The sequence below is a fragment of the Chiloscyllium punctatum genome, chromosome 9, assembly GCF_047496795.1.
Source record: "Chiloscyllium punctatum isolate Juve2018m chromosome 9, sChiPun1.3, whole genome shotgun sequence".
Taxonomy (NCBI): domain Eukaryota; kingdom Metazoa; phylum Chordata; class Chondrichthyes; order Orectolobiformes; family Hemiscylliidae; genus Chiloscyllium; species Chiloscyllium punctatum.
The window spans coordinates 74,833,349-74,855,852 of record NC_092747.1 but is presented as its reverse complement, the minus strand read 5'-3'; the positions used below and the strand labels follow the sequence as shown (position 1 = coordinate 74,855,852).

The window sequence follows — 22,504 nt, the reverse complement described above, 5'->3', positions numbered from 1 at the left end:
TCAAATTTCCCTTTGAAACAAGTATATGACATCTACAGGCTTCTTTTTACACTCATTGGTACATTCTCCAAATAATCTTGTAATAAATTTATTGAACATCTTTTCCCTTTCACCTTTCTTCACTGTCTCCATTTCAGACAATTGGACATTAATCAATATTCGTTTAAAATCACTCACTCCCACAATTACTTTAAACTACACGGTCTCTAAAAGGACTACATTTAATTTTTCTATGTTCACAATTTCTTTCTGTTCAGATGATAATCTTTCACAATAGTGCTTCTGAAATGTCCTTTTTGCTTAGAGGATAGGGAGGTTACCCCCCACTGACCATCCCAGAATAGTTGGTCAGGCTCTCAAACTTGGCTAAACCATTTACCAGAATTCTACTCCTCTTTTCCTCCCTCTTGGCACCATTTTAGGGTGCCACCACACCAGCTCCAATGTAAAAAGGTAAACTTGCTGCCTCCAGTTGGACATCAGCAAACACATCTTCAGATTCCCTGCATTCTGTGACAAGCTGATTCAAAATCACCCCCAACATCCTGTCAAATTCCTATAGTGTCTTTCCATACAAGTACAGGGAATAGAACATTTGATCTTTTAACTCCTCTCATCATTGAAGGCCTCAAACCCTCCATCCAGGTACAATATCAATCTAAGAATAATTCTTTCAATTTAGTAGGCTTTATTCATGCCCATATTACTCTATGCTGTGTGACCAAATCCAGACTGGGTGATTGATTTGCAGAACACTACTGTTCAGCTAACAAGCTGTTTGGGGGGGGGGGGGGGGGGGGGGGGGGGGCAGATGATGGCCCAGTGGTATTATTACAGGACCTTTAATCCAGAGACCTAAGTAACGTTCTGGGGACCTGGATGGCAGAATTCAAATTCAATAAAAATCTGAAATTCAGATGCCAATGAGTTCCATTGTCGATTGCTGGAAAAACCCATCCGGTTCAATAACATCCTTTCAGGAAGGGTACTACCAACCTTAACTAGTCAGGTCTACATGCAACTCAAGACCCACAGGAATGTGGTTGACTCTTAACTGCCGTCTGGGCAATAAATGCTGGCCAGGCCAGTAACGAATGAATAAAGTTAACCTCTTATTTCCTGGGTTGGACCTCTGGAGAAAAATGAGGCTTCAGAAGTGGTAGACACCAGCAACATGCTAGAATTTCAAAATAGTTAGGGGGCAGAGGTGAGCGTAGTAGCCATTACTAAGGCGGCTTTAGGGAAGCTGAAAAGTCTGAAGGCAGATAAATCATTTGGAGCAGATGGCCCATACCCCAAAGTTCTGAAGGTAACGGAGGAAATTGTACAGACATTGGTGGTGATCTTTTAGGAATTGCTGGAGTCAAGGTGGTTCCAGAAGAGTGGAAAGGGGCTCATGTGCTTGAGGGAGGGAGGGAGGCAGAGACAGGAAGCGACCTTTGTTGTTGGTAAGATTTAAGTCCATTCTTAGATAAGAGATTGGGGAGTACTTGGAAGTGCAATGTAAAACAGGATGCAGTCATCATAGCTGTCAAGGGGATGTCATGCCTAACAAATCTATTAGAATTCTTTGAGTAGGTAATGTGAAAAGGCTAGACAAAGGAAAACCAGTGGATGTGATCTATTTGGATTTCCAGAAAGCCCTTGACAAGGCACTACACAGGTGAAGCTCAGCGAGTTAGTAACAAAGTCCTGGCACAGATAGAAGGTTGGCTGACTGGCAGAAGGCAGAGAGTAGGGATAAAGGGGTCTTTTTTAGGATGGCATTTGGTGACTAGTCAGTTTCCAAAGAAGTCAGTGCTGGGACTCAACTATTCAGGTTATACATTAGTGATTTGGACAACGGAACTGACAGCTTTGTTGCTAAGATTGCAAGCACAATGATGGGTGGAGGTTCAGATAGTAAAGAAGTGGAGAGCCTGCAGAGACTTGGTCATGCTATGGGAGTGGGAAAAGTGGCAAATGGAATACAATATGACAAAGTGTAAGATTTTACATTTTGGTAGGAAAAGTAGAAGTGAAGACTATTTTCTAATAGAGGAAAGGCTTCAGAAACCTGAAGCACAAAAAAGGGACTTGGGAGTACTAGTTCAAGATCCTCAACGTTAATATGAAGGTTTAGTTGGTTTGACAGATAAATGCAATGTTGGCAATCATTTCAAGAAGCTAGGGAAAAAAAAAAGAAAAGAGATGTACTGCTGAGGATGTTTAAGACTTTGGTCAGGTTGCATTTGGAATGAGGAGAGTAATTTCAGGTCCTGTATCCAAGGAAAGATGTGCTGGAGTTGGAGGGGTTGAAGAGAAGGTTTACAAGAATGATCCCAGGGATAAAAAGGGCTTGTCATATGAGGAGTGTGGTTGATAACTCTGGGTCTGTACTCAGTGGAATTTAGAAGGAGGAGGGGATCTGATTGAAAATGTACAGGATACTGAGAGGCCTTACACTCAAATAAGTTGTACAGCCCAATTCTACTCCTACATCTTGTAGTCTTAAGGTTGTGATATTTAAAGAATCAGGTCATCTGAAAAAATGTATGCAAAAAAGATATTAATTTGGCTTCTTGTAGCTTTGTCTCTGGATCATAGGCAGGTCTTGTAAATTCTTAAGTGGACTATTATATAAAAACAACCTTACTGTAGAAAAATTCAGAGTTATTAGATATAAATTGCACCAAATTAAGCATAACTTAGAGATTTTTACTTTTCAGCTTTGAGACCATGTGATGTGATTTCTCCATAGTTATACGGTTACATGTAAATAACACTAATCCTTCCATACAATTAAAGGGAGAGAAAACAAGAAACAAAACCATCTCACCACAGATTAGGACTTAGGCCCCCTTGTTCAATTTGAAACAAAGGTTCATTTGTAAATTCTATGATAACAATCAAATTTCCCATTTATATTGTTATTAAACAATATATAATGTAATCTTTGAAAGAGAAAAAAAGTTCAATTCTGTCATCTGAACATCTGTAAAGCTGTGAAAGGATTAAGCTGATTCACATTATCTCAATACAAACCTGAAGCTTTGTTATAATTTCCACAAGGTACCGTATTATATAGAAAGTACTAACTTATTTTTCCATTTTAGAATTAAGTAAATGAACACGAGAGATAAAACTGTATTGCCATTCATTTTATAATCATGCATCAGCTAAAAACTTATAGACTAAAGTGAGAACTGCAGATTAGAGTAGAATGTGGTGCTGGAAAAGCACAAATTAGACAGCATCTGAGAAGCAGGAGAATTGAAGTTTCAGACAAAAGCCCAACTCCTGATGAAGAGCTTTTGCAAAAACGTCGATTCTCCTGCTCCTCAGATACTGCCTGACCTGCTGTGTTTTTCCAACACCACACTCTTGACTCAACCAAATTTATTACTACTCCTGCACTTTAATCCAGCTATTAAGCAAAATACTTTTAAACTTTAGAGGTTGCTTTAATGCAAGATAGTTAAAGACTAACAGAAACACAATAATATACTTGAAAAGGTATATTTCTTACATTAGTTGTGTACACCCATGTACCTTTAAAATGGGTGCTTGGACATGAAATGCAAATTTTCAATTTTAACAGTTTCATAACAGGAATATTACTGTCTAAGTGTCAGAGGAACATCTATACTGAACAATAGATAGGAGGTACAATGACAGGATTCACTTGCAACATTTTGATTGGCTCAGATACAGGAGTTAAACAAGGAACAAGTAAAATTAGGATAATTCTAGAGAGCCAATTTCTCAAAGAGTTGAATTAGTAACTAATTTGTGTTAAAGTGCTGACTGCGCATTTTCAAAAAGCAAACTGGATTGGCTCTTATTAGGAGCAGGTACTGGCCACAAGTGTTGTGCAGATCACTTGGCATTTATGGAGAGGACTGGATTGATATTTAACAAGGCTGCTGAGTGTCAGTGGATAGACAACATTTTGCTGGGGATTGGAGGGAGCAGGAGAGCAAAATCCCCAGGCCACAAAGCTAGATTTAGATCACCAAGACTAGGACTTTGGTCTTCTCTTCATTCTCCTCCTCTCCCTAACACAAAGTGGAGAGTCCTTCACACTGCTCCAGCTCTTTAGATTGAACAGGATGTCGGACACTTTATTTGTGGTTCAAGATCTTAGATCAAGCGCCACAACATAATCTTTAAATAGAAAGAAATCAGATGTTTGGACTAATTGTCATTCCCAGGGACAAGGGCCTCTGAGCTGCAGCCATTTCTTGGCCTGCGGCTTTACATTGACACAGCTGTTCCAGGTGCAACAGGGAATTGAGCCAATGCTGAAGCAGCAGTGGAGTATGGATAGCCTCAAATTTTTGGTCCCATCCCCTGCCTTTGGCTCCACTTGGCTACAGCACTCATCAGTACCTCCTGGGGTGGGTGGGGAGGGGAAGTAGGGCCAATAGTTACGATCAGAGCCATGGGGCAAGATATATGCATGGTGTTGCTGCTCAGATCAATACACTCGTGTACAATCCAGGATATAGCCAAAGCTTTTTGGTATCTATGAAGTGGTATACTTTTCTTGGCAAACAGTATTCTCAAATGCTTGGATATTCCAACTTATTCAGGCAGTATGGGAAATAAAAAAAAAGGGTCTGAATCAGGTTAGATGTATATGGGATACACAGGAATTTGTTCATCCCTGGCCAAAGAAAAATGCTGCAAAAGGATATTTTCAAAAAACTTGAGCAGCACTAAGCCCAATCCATTGGACTTTAAAAGAAAGCCATTATTTTGGAGCAGAGAATTAATTGGCCATCATTGTGGTCTTTGTTTCATTGCAATTTGGAAAATCTTCAAACATATCAAACAGCAATGCCATGGACAAGAATGGGACTCAAGAAAAATTAGAGTTAATAACCATCAGCCATGTGCTGAAGTAAACATGAAGAGGTGTAAGCATAAGGCCCAACAACACAGGAGTCCATCTGGTTAGTAGCACTGATATAACAAAGTTCTGTTAAGTGTGTTTATGGCAGAGTTTTAACATTACAAGACGTCACCTTGCCACAGAAAGTCTTAAGTCAGAGAAAATGCAGGTAGAAGGAACATTTGTTGAACAGCAGCATGTTGATATGTTGAGATTCACATGATCAAAAGCACAAGAATGTCCAGTGGAACTGTTCAATACATTGTGTTTAAAATAATGTCAGAGCTTTAGTATACATAGAGGTAAATATAGAGACACAGCAGGTAATACAATTTGTGTGCTATTATGAAAAGTTGAGCTAATGACTACTCAAAAAATAATTAGATGCAGTAATTAAAAAGGAGAGAAAAATTATTAGAAGGGTTTTGGTTGCAATGATCAAAAAACTGTCAAGTGTGAAACCAACCTTGTTAGAAAGACAACTTTTCAGCACTCAATTTAAATAGGAGCAAGTTCTATGTTGAAACAAAGACAGTGTTCATTGAAACCAACAAACCAATTCAAGAGTTAAATGCTAACATTTGTTTCCTGTTAAATCTCCATTGCTTTTGCCAATACCTCAAGTTAGTCACTTCTGCATCTCAAACCTTCCACCACAAGAAACAGATTTTTGATAAGTACATGGGTGAGATCTTCATTAGAGTACCTTTACCAAATCTAGATTGAAATAAGTCCCATTAATGCCTGTTTGAAACATGAATGAGATGATGTGTGCCATGGTTGGCTATTAAAATTAGAGAAAAAACTGCAGATGCTGGAATCTAAAATATACAGGCAGGAGGCTGGAAGAACACAGCAGGCCAGGCAACATCAGGTGGAGGGTTACATCTGAAACATCTACAGTCCTGAAGGGTCACCCAAATGTTGACTTCACCTCCTCATGCTACCTGGCCTGTGTTCTTCCAGCCTCCTGCAGTCTATAGTTGGCTATTAATACACACAAGACTATTTCAGTTTCGTAGTGCTGCATTTGGTGTTTCTTTAGCCCTTGAAATTTCTAAGGGATGATGAACTAAGTTCTGCAAAGAACAGAGTTAGTGGTGTGCTATTTAAAATCGTGTTTCTTTCAGCTCTAAACAAATAAGGCCATGGCGACAGACAAAGGGTTGCTGCAAAGTTTGGAAAAGCATTGGGGTCAGGTAAAGGCACAATGAGAAAGATTTCAAAATCGTGTAAAGATTATGGGGTAGGAGACATGAGGACTGCAGATGCTGGAGACCAGAGCTGAACAATGTGGTGCTGGAAACACACAGCAGGCCAGGCAACGTCCAAGGGGCAGGAGCATTGACATATTGGGCATAGGCCCAGGTGGAGGTGGAGGTGGAGGTGGAGGTGGAGGTGGAGGTGGAGGTGGAGGTGGAGGTGGAGGTGGAGGTGGAGGTGGAGGTGGAGGTGGAGGTGGAGGTGGAGGTGGAGGTGGAGGTGGAGGTGGAGGTGGAGGTGGAGGTGGAGGTGGAGGTGGAGGTGGAGGTGGAGGTGGAGGTGGAGGTGGAGGTGGAGGTGGAGGTGGAGGTGGAGGTGGAGGTGGAGGTGGAGGTGGAGGTGGAGGTGGAGGTGGAGGTGGAGGTGGAGGTGGAGGTGGAGGTGGAGGTGGAGGTGGAGGTGGAGGTGGAGGTGGAGGTGGAGGTGGAGGTGGAGGTGGAGGTGGAGGTGGAGGTGGAGGTGGAGGTGGAGGTGGAGGTGGAGGTGGAGGTGGAGGTGGAGGTGGAGGTGGAGGTGGAGGTGGAGGTGGAGGTGGAGGTGGAGGTGGAGGTGGAGGTGGAGGTGGAGGTGGAGGTGGAGGTGGAGGTGGTGGTGGAGAAGAAGAAATGTTCCATTCCCTCAAAATATTTGAAGTCAAACATTTTGGTAATTCAAGAATTACCTCAAAATTCATACCAAATTCAATAACATTTCATTCACTAAGTGAATTTGAGGAATGTGTTCCTTTGAATCGGACAAAGAAATATGACAAAGCACTCAAATTGTGCAAGTCATCTTGCAGGGGGGTACAAAGCTTGTGAAGCTAGCACTGATGTCTTGCGATATATTGTGTAGGCAATGTGATCTCTTGTGTTTGCTAGTGGGCAAAAGGAGACCAATTATTATTGGCCTTGCCAGTCTGTGAATGAAATTATATGGATGCAGAATGTGAAGTGCTGTCCTTTATTTATGAAGTAAATTTCATTTGTACTCCAACCATTGTAGTTTACAATCATATCAGGCCACACAATGACTGATTCTATTCATTTTATATTGATATGGATTCTATGGAGGTTCTAGTGGCTTTTCAAAAGTTCAAGCAACCACTAACTACAGCTTCACTGTAGATTTGGGCTTTGATTTTCTTTCCACCTTGCGCAAGATATTAAATGTAAACATTTGGAAAATCATTGCATTGATTACATAATGGCTGGATCATCCCATTAGAGAAAACCACACACTGTTTTGACAGGTTACCAGTCACAACACTCTACATTGGTGGAACTTATTAGAACTCATATCAGCAAGTAACTGACTGCCAGAGATACTGGATTCAGAAATTATGTGCCAGAATAATAGTTAAAGTCTCTTCAGGGATGGAGCCAGAGTCATAAGCACTAGAAAAGTATAGGTTGAAGTTGCTCAGAGCCTAGATTACCATCTAGAGATAGATGGTTTAACAACAAAAGATGCTACCTTTTGTGACTCAGACTAATTTAAGACAGACAACAGTGAAACCATGTAGTATTCAGTACTGTTGTAAACATAGAAATTGCACATAAAATTGTTAAGTTAGACTTGTTTAGAGTTATAGAGTCAGACATACAGCATGGAAACAGACTTTTCAGTCCAACTCATCCATACCAACCAGATATCCCAATCTGGAATCTAGTCCCACCTGCCAGCAGCCAGCCCATATCCCTCCAAACCCTTCCTATTCATATACCCATCCAAATGCCTCTTGAATGTTGCAATTGTACCAGCCTCCACCACTTCCTCTGGCAGCTCATTCCATACACATACCACTGAAAAAGTTGCCCTGTAGGTCTCATATCTTTCCCCTTTCACCCTAAACCTATGCCTTCTAGTTCTGGACTCCCCAACCCCAGGGGAAAAAGACTTTGCCTATTTATCCCATCCATGCCCCTCAATTTTGTAAACTTCTATAAAAAGGTCACCCCTCAGCCTCCGACGCTCCAGGGAAAACAGCCCCAGCCTGTTCAGCCTCTCCCTATAGCTCAAATCCTCCAACCCTGGCAACATCCTTGTAAATCTTCTGAATCCTATCAAGTTTCACAACATCTTTCTGATAGAAAGGAGACCAGAATTCCATGCAATATTCCAACAGTGGCCTAACCAATGTCCTGTACAGCTGCAACATGACCTCCCAACTCCATACACTGACCAATAAAGGAAAGCATACTAAACACCTTCTTCACTATCCTATCTACCTGCAACTCCACTTTCAAGGAGCTATGAACCTGCACTCCAAGGTCTCTTTGTTCAGCAACACTCCCTAGGACCTTACCATTAAGTCATGCTAAGATTTCCTTTCCCAAAATGCAGCACCTCGCATTTATCTGAATTAAACTCCATCTGCCACTTCTCAGCCCATTGGCCCATCTGGTCCAGATCCTGTTGTAATTGGAGGTAACCCTCTTTGCTGTCCACTGCACCTCCAATTTTGAGGTCATCTGCAAACTTACTAACTGTACCTCCTATAGTCGCATCAAAGGATCAAGAATGTCTCAGGGTGCAGAATGTTCTCACTGGGGATAGGGGCCAGTGAGAGGTCATTGTCCACACTGGAACCAACAACATAGGATGGGAAAAGGTTGAGATTCTGAAGGGAGATTACACAGTTAGGCAGAAATTTAAAAAGGTAGCAATCTCTCCTATAACTCAATCCCTTATGATTAAAAATCTATCCATCTCAGTCTCGAAAACACACCCTTGATAGAAAAAAATTCCATGGATTGTTTGAGTGTAATCATCCCTGGTCACTCGTCTTAAATGGAGATTTCTCTGAATAATTTTAAAAAGCCTCTGGTACTCTATTTTGAGTTGAGACAATTTTCCAGCTATGTTTTTCAACAGAAAAATGTTTTGGGGTTCTGGTGTTGAGGTGTAGTGTTATATTAACTTTGTAGTCACTCACTGATATCTTGTCATAAGTTCACTTCTTTTGTCTACAATAACTACATCTCAAAAGCATTAATGGTACAACATTTTTAAACTAACCTTCCTTATTAAAAGATAGGACAAATGTGATTAAAAATTAGCTGTTAACATTCAAGTTCCCTACATTGCAACACTGACAATACTTCAAAACCATTCCATCTACCTGGAGGTGGTCAGTGGTCAATATGGCAAACCCCATTTTGAAAGAGCACCTTTGGTAACATTTTCCGGTTCCCACACCAGCAACTCTTACAGTCACTTGGGAGATATTAAGAAGCAGGCATAAGCCATTAGTCCTCGAGCCTTCTCCATTAAGTGATCAGCTTACCTGGATCTTAATTGCACTTTCCTGATTAACTCAGCTTTCTTTATCCTCCAGCTCTGGGAAATGGAGTAAGATTGTAAAATTTAAATTTTACATTTAGGTGGTGCCTTTCACAAACAGGTCACAAAATGCTTTTGTCAATTAAGTACTTTTGAAATACCATTTCATGCACATTACAATCCTTTAAACAGCAATGTGACTATGGCCAGATAATATAGTCATGTTGAATACAGTAGCTCTTACTGAGATAGTGATGTGATGTTTCATGTCCACCTGAAACAGTAAACAGGATTTCAGCTTAGTCTCAAAAGACAACTAGTTGCAGTTTTCAACCCATCATAAAAGGAGATGCAAACACAGAAAGAGGATATTCCACTGCAAAGACACTTTCTAAAGTGATAACTTAGTATGAATATCAAAATCAAACACTGCTTCAAGCTTCAAAATATATCCTTAATTTCTGAATCAAATAGGTTGCTTGGCCATTAATAGCCATGTTTTGATATTCAGGTGAATGATACAACTTACAAATCTACATTAAATAGATCATAAAGGCTCAGGTACAGAATTTGTGCAGTGTTCTGTAATTTCAAAGAGGCAATAGTAAATACTTGTTCTCCGTGCAACATCATACGCTGTCTCACCCAAGTTATTTTTTAGGTCGGAATTGAGATAGCGATTCATTAACAACAATTCAATTGTTTCCTTTGTGTCTTTACTTCCTGAAGCAAGATGCAATGCAGTCTGCAAACCATTTGTTTGGGCATTGATATCTGCATCATGCTGTAGAAGAAACGAGGCTATTGTTGCATTGTTCCATTTACAAGCACTGTGCAAAGGTGTCCAGCCATCAACAGTGCGAGCATGCACATCAGCTCCATGAGCTATCAGCTCACGAACCACCTCTATATGATCACTATAGGCAGCCCTATGTAGTGGTGTGTAGTCGTCATCATCTTTAACATTCACCAGACTGGGATTTTCAGAGAGAAGTCTGCTCACTATTGAGACCTACAATTAAAATAGTAAGAAAACTAATTAATATTTGTTCTTGCACATTTAAACACATTGAGTGCTGTTTTATTTCTTCCTTCATCTTTGAAAATTGAGATCATCTTGCATATGTGGAAATATTGACAGCTAGTGATGACAACTGTTTAATGCATTTTTGAATAGAAACATTTAATCATTACTAAATTAATCTTGCTGCAAAAAGAAATGGCAATAAGTTAAGTAAAAAAATTAGTTAGAATTAGGCATCCAACACTTACTAAATTTCAGACTGACATTACATCATTGAGGGTTTGCCCTGAGACATCATGTGGTATTTATACAAGTTTGATTGATAACACCAAAGGAAATAGTAGAGAGTGGTAAACTAAGAAATCATGTAGATTACTGAAGAAAATAATTGGACGGGATGTGGAAGAGAAAGTTCACTCAAGAAATATGAAGCAGGAAACAGTGGGTTATAGAACCATATTTTGGAAGTAGTAAGATCTAAAATAGAAAAACCATGTAGCTACAGAAATTTAGATATAACCTGGAATTAAAAGCCCATTAAATGGAAGACAATCCTGTTTAATTCAAGGATAGTCAAATAAAATAAAGCAGTAACACTGAATTTGTACATAATATTGGTTTAACCACAGCTAATGCTCTGCATGTCATTTTGGGCATCAACAGTATATAGAAACAAAGATTAATGTTGAAATTTCACTTAAAAAAAAAGAGATGAGTGTTTGAGAGAGTTAGAAAGGCTTGAAAATTGTATTCAATATTTTTAAAGCCTAATGCATGAAATTTTAAGAATGAACAAAAAAGAAAGCTTAAATCTGCATGCTAACTTATCACATCCTCAATAAGTCCCAATGTGTTTCACAAGCACTGAAGTGATTAAAACTACATGCAATATTACACACAATATTCTAGGTGTTAGTCTCCTTATGGAGAAAGGATGTGTTTGCTCTAGAGAGTCTGAAGGTTTACCAGACTGATTCTGGAGATGGTAGGACTTACCTATTGACTAGGTTAGGATTGTTTTCACTGATGTTCAGACGAGTGAGGTGGGGGTATCTCATATTTAAAATTCTAACAGGGTGAGATAGGACAGATGCAGGGAAGGATGTTCCTAATGGTGGGTGTCTCCAGAACCAGGGGTCACTGAGGACCCTGGATAGACCATTTAGGATTCCTTAACCCAAAAAGAAGTGGTGAGCCTATGGAATTCATTACTACAGAAATATGGATGTCAAAATGTTGAATGTATTCAAAAGGTGGTTAGTTATAGCACTTTGGGTGAATGGGGAGAAAGCAAGATTAGGTTAGTAAGTTGAACAATCAGCCATGATCATGATAAATGGCAGAGCAGGCTCAAAGGGCCAAATGGCATCCTCCTGTTTAATTTTGAAGTGGTAGATGGTCAAAATAAATAAAAGGTTCTTAAAGTGATAAGATACAGAGAGTTAATAGTTAAATACTGTCTCCAATGGTTGCCAAGGTAGTGGAAAAATGAGTAGAGACTAATGATTGCCAACTGGAGAAGAGAAACAGCCTTTGTTTAGAAAATGTAAAGTTGTAATCTTTTATCACAAAGCCAAGGAGGCATGAACAACAATTATAAACTATTTGGAAAAAACAAAACATTTTTAAAGAATAAAAAAGGGAGCTGAAACAAAAAGTAATATAAAAAAGTAAAACAGAAGTAGTGGGCAGCTCGGTACCATAGTGGTTAACACTGTTGCCTCAGCACCAGGGCCCCTAACCTCAGGCAATGGTCTATATGGAGTTTACGTGTTCTCCTGCATCTGCAGATGTTTCAAACAGGTACTTTGCACAGTCTAAACACTTGGGTTAGGTGGATTGGCCACGCTAAATTGCTCCAGTGTCCAGGGATGTGCAGGTTGGCTTGGTTAGCTATGGTAATTGTGGGGTTACAAGGATTGTTTTTTGGTGGGGGGTGGTATCTGGGTTGGATACACTTTAGTGAAGTGCACCCTTGATGGGCCAAATGGCCTCAGAACATGGAGAATACAGTGTACAATTCTGGTCATCCTTCTATAGGTAAATTGTTGTTAAAGCAGAGATTTAAAAGGGTTGCTGCTGGGACTGGAGAGTTTCAATTACAGGGAGAAGCTGAGTAGGTGGAGGCTATTTTTGCTGAGTAGGTGGAGGCTATTTTTGCTGGACAGTCAGAGACTGAGGGGTGAGCTTAGAGGTTTATAAAAATCATAAACATGCATGGATAGGGTGGTGAATAGCCAAGATCTTTCTCCTAGGATGGAGAGTCCAAAAGTAGAGGGCATAGGTTTAGGGTGAGAATTCAGATCCAAATTAAAAAAGGACCAGAGGAGTAGCTTCCACACAGAGGGTGATGAGTGTGTGGAATGAGGCGACAGAGGAAGTGGTGGAAAACAGGTACAAGTTATAAACATTTAAAAGACACCTGGATGGGTAAATGAATAGGAAAGGATAAAGTGTGACGTGGGCCAAATGCTAGCAAATGGGATTAGGCCAGATTGGGATATCTGGTTGATGTTGTTGTATGATCATTGGCACTGTAGTATTCTATTCTAGGATTCTAAATCAGAGTGGAAGAGCAACCTTACATACATAAATACCCCTGATAGGGCCACAGAACAATATTGGATTGAAGATAAGCACAAAAAAGGTGAGCAAGTACTACTTTGCATTCTTTATTCCCTACATTCACAACTGTGGCTCTCCTTTATTCCACATCTCCCTCCAAATGGAAAAGATGTTAGAAAAGCATTTCTACCAACTTTAGCTTGTTTCACCATGCTAAAGACGTGGCTGTACAGTAAACCACAATAGAGAACCAAGACAAATTATAACTGTTTGTTCTAATAGTCAAAAGAGAAGTAAACAGTCTGCTCTAAGGAGTAAATGCTATTGGTCATAATATCAAATGAGACTGCACTGGGTAAGGTCAGATGGTGAGTTGCCACCTTGAATTTCTGCCTGGTCCATATGGTTGAGATATACCCAGTGCTGGTAGGAGTTTTCAGGATCAGAGCTTATGATGAAGAAATAGGGATAGACAAACTTAGAAACTGAAGGGAACATGCAATTGCCAGTCTTCCCATACTACTTCTGCCTTGTTTATTAGGTGATAAAACTTAATAGGTTGGGAAGTGCTGTCAACAAAAATTGGTGTTTCAGTACATCTTTTAGGTAGTACACATTGCGACAGTAATACACTAGCAGCACACTGTTTATACTGATGGATTAGGGTTCTGATCAAGTGAGCTGCTCTGAAGGATGCTGCAGAGCTGTTTGTATTGGAGCTGCACTTGCTTGGGCAAGAGAGTATTCTAATCACATTCTTGACTGGTGCTTTGTTGATATTGGAAACATTTTCAGAAGCTAAGCGCACCACCATCACAAAACATCAAACCACTAACCTGTTCTTTAGGCATAGTATTTCATGTAAAAGAACCGCAGATGCTGGAAATTTGAATCTGAAATATTGTTTACTGATTTGACCAGAAGCATAACTGGACCATAGTTCTCCCAGGACATTAATGTTGGTACAGTGACATCACGAGTGGAATATCAAGGGAAGATAATGTGCTCAACCATTTTGATATCAGTGAGCAAATGGAATTGGCTGTAAACTGAAATGCTTGATACTGGCATCTTAGGACAGTGGGATGTATCATTTTCTTGGCCCTTTGTTGAAAGTGACTGCAAGTACTTCTGTCTCTACTTTTGCAAACCCACACTGGGGTGTGGGAGGAAGGAGGGAGACAATCACAGCATTTTCCCCAAAAATACATGCTACATCCAGGCATAGGAGTAAAGGCTCACTGCAGAACAAGTGCAATTTAGATCAGTGTGACAACCAGTATCTGGCTCTAGAAATCTGACTAATCATTAAATGTGAAATGCTGAATAAAGCTTGCAACTTCATTAGTTAAAGTGCTAACCCAAATGCTTGGGATACCCTGCCTCAAATAAAGTCAGAGATGAGCATGGGAGGCAGGTGTGGTTTGGGATCTGGTCTTTGAGATTAAATTCCTCACTTGATCAAATCCCACCTTATTTGGGGGTTAAATATCTTCATGTACAGCTGTCTCTAGGACCCACCTGATTTTTCTGAGATGCCCAGAGTAACAGATTTGCTGGGTCATTTTCCAACTCCATCTCTTTCTTTTTAAAATCCGAATCACTCTCAGTCTCATCTTCCTCCTCAGATTCTCCAGGCCACATGCTTTGCGTCCCCATAGGTATCAGATGTCTATGTGTCTCTAATAGATCAAGTTGATTGAAGTAATCTGGAAAGTCTGTCATCCCTTCAGTGGTAGGCAAATTTGAACTTTCTCCAGATGAGAGATTTTCTCCTGAAGGTTTTGCAACAAACACTTTGGTATTATTTCTCTCCTGTCCATTCATCTTCTGAAATGGAATTAGGATAATTATGGCAAATTAGCCTGAAAATATTAATTCACTTTCAACAAGATCTGCGGTGTACTAATAGCCACAGGCAATACTGCCTCCAAATCTATTTCCTTACACCCATTTGTGAACTCATGTCATGTACTTTAAAAAAAAGGCTTTTGAAAACCTACTTTAGCTAAATAAAACCAATTTTGGTGTCAATCTTACTTCACAGAAAAGAATGAAAAAAGTGGGTAGCAACCCAGACAGATTGATGGACCTTTACATGCATGAACAAGTGGAAAGAGAATTCTCTATCTGGGTCCTGAAAGAAAGACTAAAAAAAATGTGGCATGCTGAATTTTAGTTTCTCTCCCTGGCAGCATGCCTTTAAGCACCAAGACTTGTAAATGGTCTTAATATTATAATTTCTTAAGGAAAAAAGAAGATGAATAAAATATTTGACATTTTGTACAAGTAAACAGTTTTCCTCATAGCAAAACCTATAAAGAACTGGATTCTAATCTCCTGATCATTAAGTTGCTGCTGTTAATCTTCAATAGAGAGGGAAGAAAACTGGTAATATCCATTCACAAAAGCACTCCCTCAGTGGAACATCAAATTCTAAGTACAAATACTATGAGAGACAATGAAGACAGACTAATTAGGATCGAAGCATTTAAAAACAAAGGGAACCAGAGTCAAAACTCTGATGTGAAAGGTTAGAAGAACAGTGCACAAGCAACTTCCAAGTCCAGAATGTTTACTAGCTAGAAGGACAAAGGTAGCAGATGCATGGGAACATCAAGCTACAGACAGACTTACCAGAATTACATATCATTGTCCCTTCAAAAGATCACGGGTCAAAATCCTGGAATTCCCTCCCTAACAGGGATTATGGATAAACTTTATGGCCAAAGACAGCAGCAGTTCAAGTAGTCAGTTCACCAGCACCTTTGGGGGCAATAAGGATTACTGGGAAAACTAACAAACAGTGAATTTCACAACTAATCTTGGAGGAACTGTTGGGTGAAGTTCACAGCACAGAATCAGATAAGTTAATTGATGTTTTAAATCTGTCCAACAGAAAGGCTGTATTAGTGAGTACAGTGGGCTCTTTGTGTGTTTTTGGAGAGAAGTCTCTCAATTAAACTTAAAATATCAGCCACAGCTATTAACTTAACCTAGGGCAGTGTTTGTATAGGAATAAGATGGTGTTATTTTCTGGGTCTGTAGATTGTGAAGGAGCAAAAAAGGTCTTTGCAGTGATATGTGCTTCTTGTCAGATGTGGGAGTTTAAGGGTTACTGCAGATTATATCTGCCATAAATGCTGTTGGATGCAAATCTTATTGGATCGAGTGGATTGGTTCGAGAGACAGATAGAAGCGCTGAGGAATTTGCAACTGCAACAGTGTGAGATGGATGGCAGTTATAGGAAGGGGGGGGGGGGGGGGAAAGAAGAAGAAATGGAGGAGAGAGAGATAGAGTCTCAGATACAGTCACATAGATGGGTTAACTCCAGGAAGGGCAAGAGGGTTAGGCAGCTAGTGCAGGAGTCTTTTGTAGATATACCCATTTCAAACAGGTATGCTGTTTGGAAAATGTAGGGGTTGATGGATTCTCAGGGGACCATAACATGAACAGCTAAGTTTCTGGTATTGAGACTGGCTCTAATGCAATGAGGGGTACGTCAGCTTCCAAGAGATCAATTGCATTAGGAGATTCTGTAGTCCGAGGTACAAAACGACATTTGTGACCAGCAGAAAAAACAGAATGGTGTGTTGTTTCCCTGGTGCCAGGATCAAGGAGGTCTCTGAGAGGGTGCAGAATGTTCTCATGGGGGAAAGAGGGACCAGCAGGAGGTCATTGTCCACATTGGAACCAATGACATAGGAAGGGTAAAGGTTGAGATTCTGAAGGGAGATTACAGAATTAGGCAGAAATTTAAGGTCCTCAAGGGTAGTAATATCTGGATTACTCCCAGTGCTATGAGCGAGTGAGGGCAGAAAGAGGAGGAGGAGAGAGCAGATGAATGAATGGCTGAGGAACTGGTGTATGGGAGAAGGATTCACATTTTTGGATCACTGGAATCTCTTTTGGGGTAGAAGTGACCTGTACAAGAAAGGACAGATTGCACCTAAATTGGAAGAGGACTAATATACTGGCAGGGAAATTTGCTAGAACTGCTTGGGAGGATTTAAATTGGTAAGGTGGCAGCTAGGAGGGGGGACCCAGGGAGACAGTGAAGAAAGAGATCAATCGGAGATGGGTATAGCTGAGAACAGGAGTCAAACAGTTGTCAGGGCAGGCAGGGACAAGGTAGGACTAATAAAATTAAACTGCACTTATTTCAATGCAAGGGGCCTAACAGGGAAGGCAGATGAACTCAGGGCATGGTTAAGAACATGGGACTGGGATATCATAGCAAGTACAGAAACATGGCTCAGGGATGGGCAGGACTGGCAGCTTAATGTTCCAGGATACAAATGCTATAGGAACGGTCAAAAGGGAGGCAAGAGAAGAGGGGGAATGGCATTTTTGAAAAGGGATAGCATTACAGCTGTGCTGAGAGAGGATATTTCTGGAAATGCATCCAGGGAGGTTACTTGGGTAGAACTGAGAAATAATAAAGTAATGATCACCTTATTGGGAATTGTATTATAGACCCTCCTAATAATCAGAGGGAAATTAAGAAACAAAACTTGTAAGGAGATCTCAGCTATCTTTAAGAATAATAGGGTTGTTATGGTAGGGGATTTTAATTTTCCAAACATCAACTGGGACTGCCATAGTGTTAAAGGTTTCGATGGAGAGGAATTTAAGCGTGTACAAGACAATTTTCTGATTCAGTATGTGGATGTACCTACTAGAGAAGGTGCAAAACTTGACCTACTCTTGGGAAATAAGGCAGGACAGGTGACTGAGGTGTCAGTGGGGGAACACTTTGGCGCCAGCAACCATAATTCTATTAGATTTAAAATAGTGATGGATGAGGGTAGACCAGATCTAAAAGTTGAAGTTCTAAATTGGAGGAAGGCCAATTTTGATTGTATTAGACAAGAACTTTTGAAAGCTGATTGGAGACAGATGTTTGCAGGTAAAGGGACAGCTGGAAAATGGGAGGCCTTCTGAAATGAGAATTAGAATCCAGAGAAAGTATATTCCTGTCAGGGTAAAAGAAGGCTGGTAGGTATAGGGAATGCTGGATGACTAAAGAAGTTGAGGGTTTAGTTAAGAAAAAGGAAGGAAGCATATGTGAGGTATAGACAGGATAGAGAGAGAGTAAATCCTTAGAAGAGTATAAAGGAAGTAGGAGTATACTGAAGAGGGAAATCAGGAGGGCAAAACAGGGACATGAGATAGCTTTGGCAAATAGAATTATGGAGAATCCAAAGGGTTTTTACAAATACATTAAGGACAAAAGGGTAACTAGGGAGAGAATAGGGCCCCCTCAAAGATCAGCAAGGTGGCCTTTGTGTGGTGCCACAGAAAATGGGGAGATACTAAATGAATATTTTGCATCAGTATTTACTGTGGAAAAGGATATGGAAGATATAGACTGTAGGGAAATAGATGGTGACATCTTGCAAAATGTCCAGATTAGAGGAGGAAGTGTTGGAGGTCTTGAAACGGTTATAGGTGGATAAATCTCCAGGACCTGATCAGGTGTACCCTAGAACTCTGTGGGAAGCGAGATGTGATTGCTGGGCCTCTTGCTGTGATATCTGTATTATCGACAGTCACAAGAGAGGTGTCGGAAGACTGGAGGTTGGCAAACGTGGTGTCACTGTTTAAGAAGGGCAGTAAAGACAAGCCAGGGAACTATAGACTGGTGAGCCTGACCTCAGTGGTGGGCAAGTTGTTGAAATCCTGAGGGACAGGATGCACATGTACTTGGAAAGGCAAGGACTGATTAGGGATGGTCAACAAGGCTTTGTGCATGGGAAATCATGTCTCACAAACTTGATTGAGTATTTTGAATTAGTAACAAAGAAGATTGAGGAGGGCAGCGCAGTAGATATGACCTATATGGACTTCAGTAAGGCGTTCGACAAGGTTCCCCATGGGAGACTGATTAGCAAGGTTAGATCGCATGGAATACAGGGAGAACTAGCTATTTGGATACAGAACTGGCTCAAAGGTAGAAGACAGAGGGTGGTGGTGGAGGGTTGTTTTTCAGAGTGGAGGCCTGTGACCAGTGGAGTGCCACAAGGATCAGTGCTGGGTCCTCTACTTTTTCGTCATTTACATAAGTGATTTAGATGCAAGCATAATAAGTACAGTCACTAAGTTTGCAGGTGACACCAAAGTTGGAGGTGTAGTGGACAGTAAAGAGGGTTACCTCACATTACAAAAGGATCTGGACCAGATGGGCCAATGGGCTGAGAAGTAGCAGATGGATTTTAATTCAGATAAGCGAGATGCTGCATTTTGGGAAATCAAATCTTAGCAGGACTTAATGGTCCTAGGGAGTGTTGCTGAACAAAGACCTTGGAGTGCAGGTTCATAGCTCCTTGAAAATGGAGTCGCAGGTAGATACGATAGTGAAGAAGGCGTTTGGTATGCTTTCCTTTATTGGTCAGAGTATTGAATACAGGAGTTGGGAGGTCATGTTGCAACTGCACAGGACATGTGTTAGGCCACTGTTGGAATATCGCATGCAATTCTGGTCTCCTTCCTATTGGAGAGATGTTGTGAAACTTGAAAGGGTTCAGAAAAGATTGACAAGGATTGAGCTATAGGGAGAGGCTGAACAGGCTGGGGCTGTTTTCCCTGGAGCGTCGGAGGTTGAGGGGTGACCTTATAGAGGTTTACAAAATTATGAGGAGCATGGATAGGATAAATAGACAAATCTTTTCCCTGGGGTCAGGGAGTCCAGAACTAGAGGGTATAGGTTTAGGGAGAGAGGGGAAAAGATATATATTTTTTAAAAAAGAGACCTAAGGGGCAACTGTTTCACGTAGAGGGTAGTATGTGTATGGAATGAGCTGCCAGAGGAAGTGGTGGAGGCTGGTACAATTGCAACATTCAAGAGGCATTTGGATGGGTATATGAATAGGAAGGGTTTGGAGGGATATGGGCCAGGTGCTGGCAGGTGAGACTAGATTGAGTTGGAATATCTGGTTGTGGATGGGTTGGACCGAAGGGCCTGTTTCCATGCTGTACATCTGACTATAATACCATCAATCTTTAAGATTACAATTGACTGGGATAGCACATTGGAAATTGAGCCCTGCTATTTCCAGAGTGGTGACAGAAGTGAAATCTCTTGTCCGCTTCATTAATTTGGGGGGGTCCCCTCCTTGCTTCCTGAACTCAATGGTCAGCTCTTTAGCTTTGTTGACATTAAGGGAGAAAGTTACTTTTGCAACACTAAGTGTTGTCTCTTTCCTGGATTCTCTCTCGTCATTATTTGATATCTAGCTTACAATGGGAGGGTCATTACTGAACTTGTAGATAGAGTTGGGATGGAATTTTGGCCACTGTCAAGAGTTTACAGTAGGGGGCTGAGTCAACAGGTTGCCCATGTTGAGGATTGTGTTTAAGGTGCTATTATTTCTCCATTGAACTTGAGGATCCAGAGCAGAGACCTAGGTCTGAGTTTGGCAATTAGTTTGTTTGGGATTATAGTATTGAAAGCTGAGCTGTAGTCAGTAAGTAAGAGCCTGACATATCCTTTTGTTGTGCAGGTGTTCCAGGGATGAATGTACAATTGGGGAAAGTGTCTGCCGTGGACCTATTGTGCAAGGGATCAAGGGAGTCCAGAGTTGATGTGAGCCATGACTTGTTTCTCAAAGCACTCTGATCGAAGAGGCTGGAATATTTGCCTAGATTGGGCTAAAGTAAGAAATCTGCAGTGTAACGCTCATAATGGAAGTCAGTTCTATTAGGAGGTATCCAGCTGTGAAGAGTGAGGGGAGAATTGAAGTTAATTATTAGTAGCTGAGAACTTTGAATTTTCTTGGCAATAGGGATCAGCAAAAATATAACCGTGGTGGGAGACTTTACAAGTTAGATAATGGACCTTCTTGCATCATTTGCAGTATGTTAGCTCCCGAATAGTGTTTACACAACATTGCTTTTTGGTTTTTTCAGTTTTTTTAGAAAACTGAAATGTTGAGTGATTTTGTCAGTCAGCCACTAGAAGCTTAAATATAGATCTTTAAAAATTATTTGGCTCTCGGGGTTTTATCATTGTTATCTGAAACTTAAACATCATGTTTACATCATACCTTCAGTTAGGTGTCAGTGCATTATCTTGGAGGAAGAGGCAACCATGCCTGAAATGCAGTAACAGTGGAAAACTCACCTGAGCAACTTTACAAACCTCACAGGCAGATGAATCATCTTTCCCTGATCTGTCTTTTATATTTAAACATTTGTAATTAGGATTGCATTAAACAATTTCTAATTTCAGTCCTTTGTATCTGATACAGCATCAGATCTTTTTAGAGCACCTTTTGAATGTGGAAAAATATTTCTTTCGATGCTTAAATGATGCTCAAATGCTCTTTGTGAAGGCTTTTTTAATTGATTTTGAGATTTGGGCATTGTTGGGTTATTGCCAGAGAGTCAGATGTACAGCATGGAAACAGACCCTTCGGTCCAACCTGTCCATGCCGGCCAGATATCCCAACCCAATCTAGTCCCACTTGGATTTGACTTTCTTCATTTCAACAATTATCTTGGGTTCAAAACATTAATACTGCTTTGGTCTCCACAAACACTATCAGGTTTGAGATTCACCATCAATTTGTTTTTTTTTCCAGCATTATCAGTATTTTAATTTTTTTTACTATTGTGGGGCAGGAACTCCAATCAATTACAGCAGTTAGTTGAATTTACGTTCAGTTAATAGAACGGAGAAAAGATTAGATTACTTAGTGTGGAAACAGGCCCTTCGGCCCAACAAGTCCACACCACCCCGCCGAAGCGCAATCCACCCATACCCCTCCATCTACCCCTTACCTAACACTATGGGTAATTTAGCATGGCCAATTCACCTGACCTGCACATCTTTGGACTGTGGGAGGAAACCCACGCAGACACGGGGAGAATGTGCAAACTCCACACAGTCAGATATTTTGACAATCACCATTCCAGAGGCAGTTACTGAGTTTTGTCAACACTATTAAAGAGGAGGAAGTTTTCCCATCCGTACCTGTTCGTGACTCCTGATCCACAGTAATAGCAAGGGCCTTCTAAAATGCACTAATAAGTCACCAATTTAAAGACTATTTGTTGGCCTTACCAGCATCACCCACACTCTATGGGTTAAGAACAACCCACAGGTATTAAACAAGATTCTAATTAACCTATTCAGAGATGTTATTACTTACCTCCGGAACCCGGGCTTCCCGTATCAAATGTATAAACCGGCCTTGCTGACTCTTAATTAATGGTCTCACAAACCACTCACGTATACGGAGGAATGGGGAATTTCAATGACGGACAGAAAATAGTGCACAAACACGTGAACGCCGCAGTTTCCAATCACTCACGAAAATCAAATTAAAAGGCGGCGGCAGCACCGATTCAAACACAATCATCCACCAACGCCATGACCTGCGCCTCGGTTAAATAAATGTGTTCCTCCGCCTCCTGGTGGCGAAGCGAGTGATCAACTCCGAGGACCATGATTGGCCGTTCTCGGGAGCGGTGACTGATTGGTCGGTTTCTGGGGCGGGGACTGGCCACC

The 22,504-nt window shown here is 40.8% G+C and overlaps 1 protein-coding gene across 1 annotated transcript; it reads right to left on the bottom strand.

The window, feature by feature from the left end:
* Window positions 1-9,836: 9,836 nt before the first annotated feature.
* ankrd49 (ankyrin repeat domain 49) lies at window positions 9,837-22,372 on the bottom strand. The gene is made up of 3 exons (XM_072577829.1): window positions 22,146-22,372; window positions 14,514-14,822; window positions 9,837-10,415 (listed from the first exon to the last, which is right to left on the bottom strand). Exons 2-3 carry the CDS (start codon window positions 14,817-14,819, stop codon window positions 9,951-9,953), a joined length of 771 nt encoding a protein of 256 aa, XP_072433930.1. The 5' UTR covers window positions 14,820-14,822; window positions 22,146-22,372; the 3' UTR covers window positions 9,837-9,950.
* Between the last annotated feature and the right edge of the window lie 132 nt (window positions 22,373-22,504).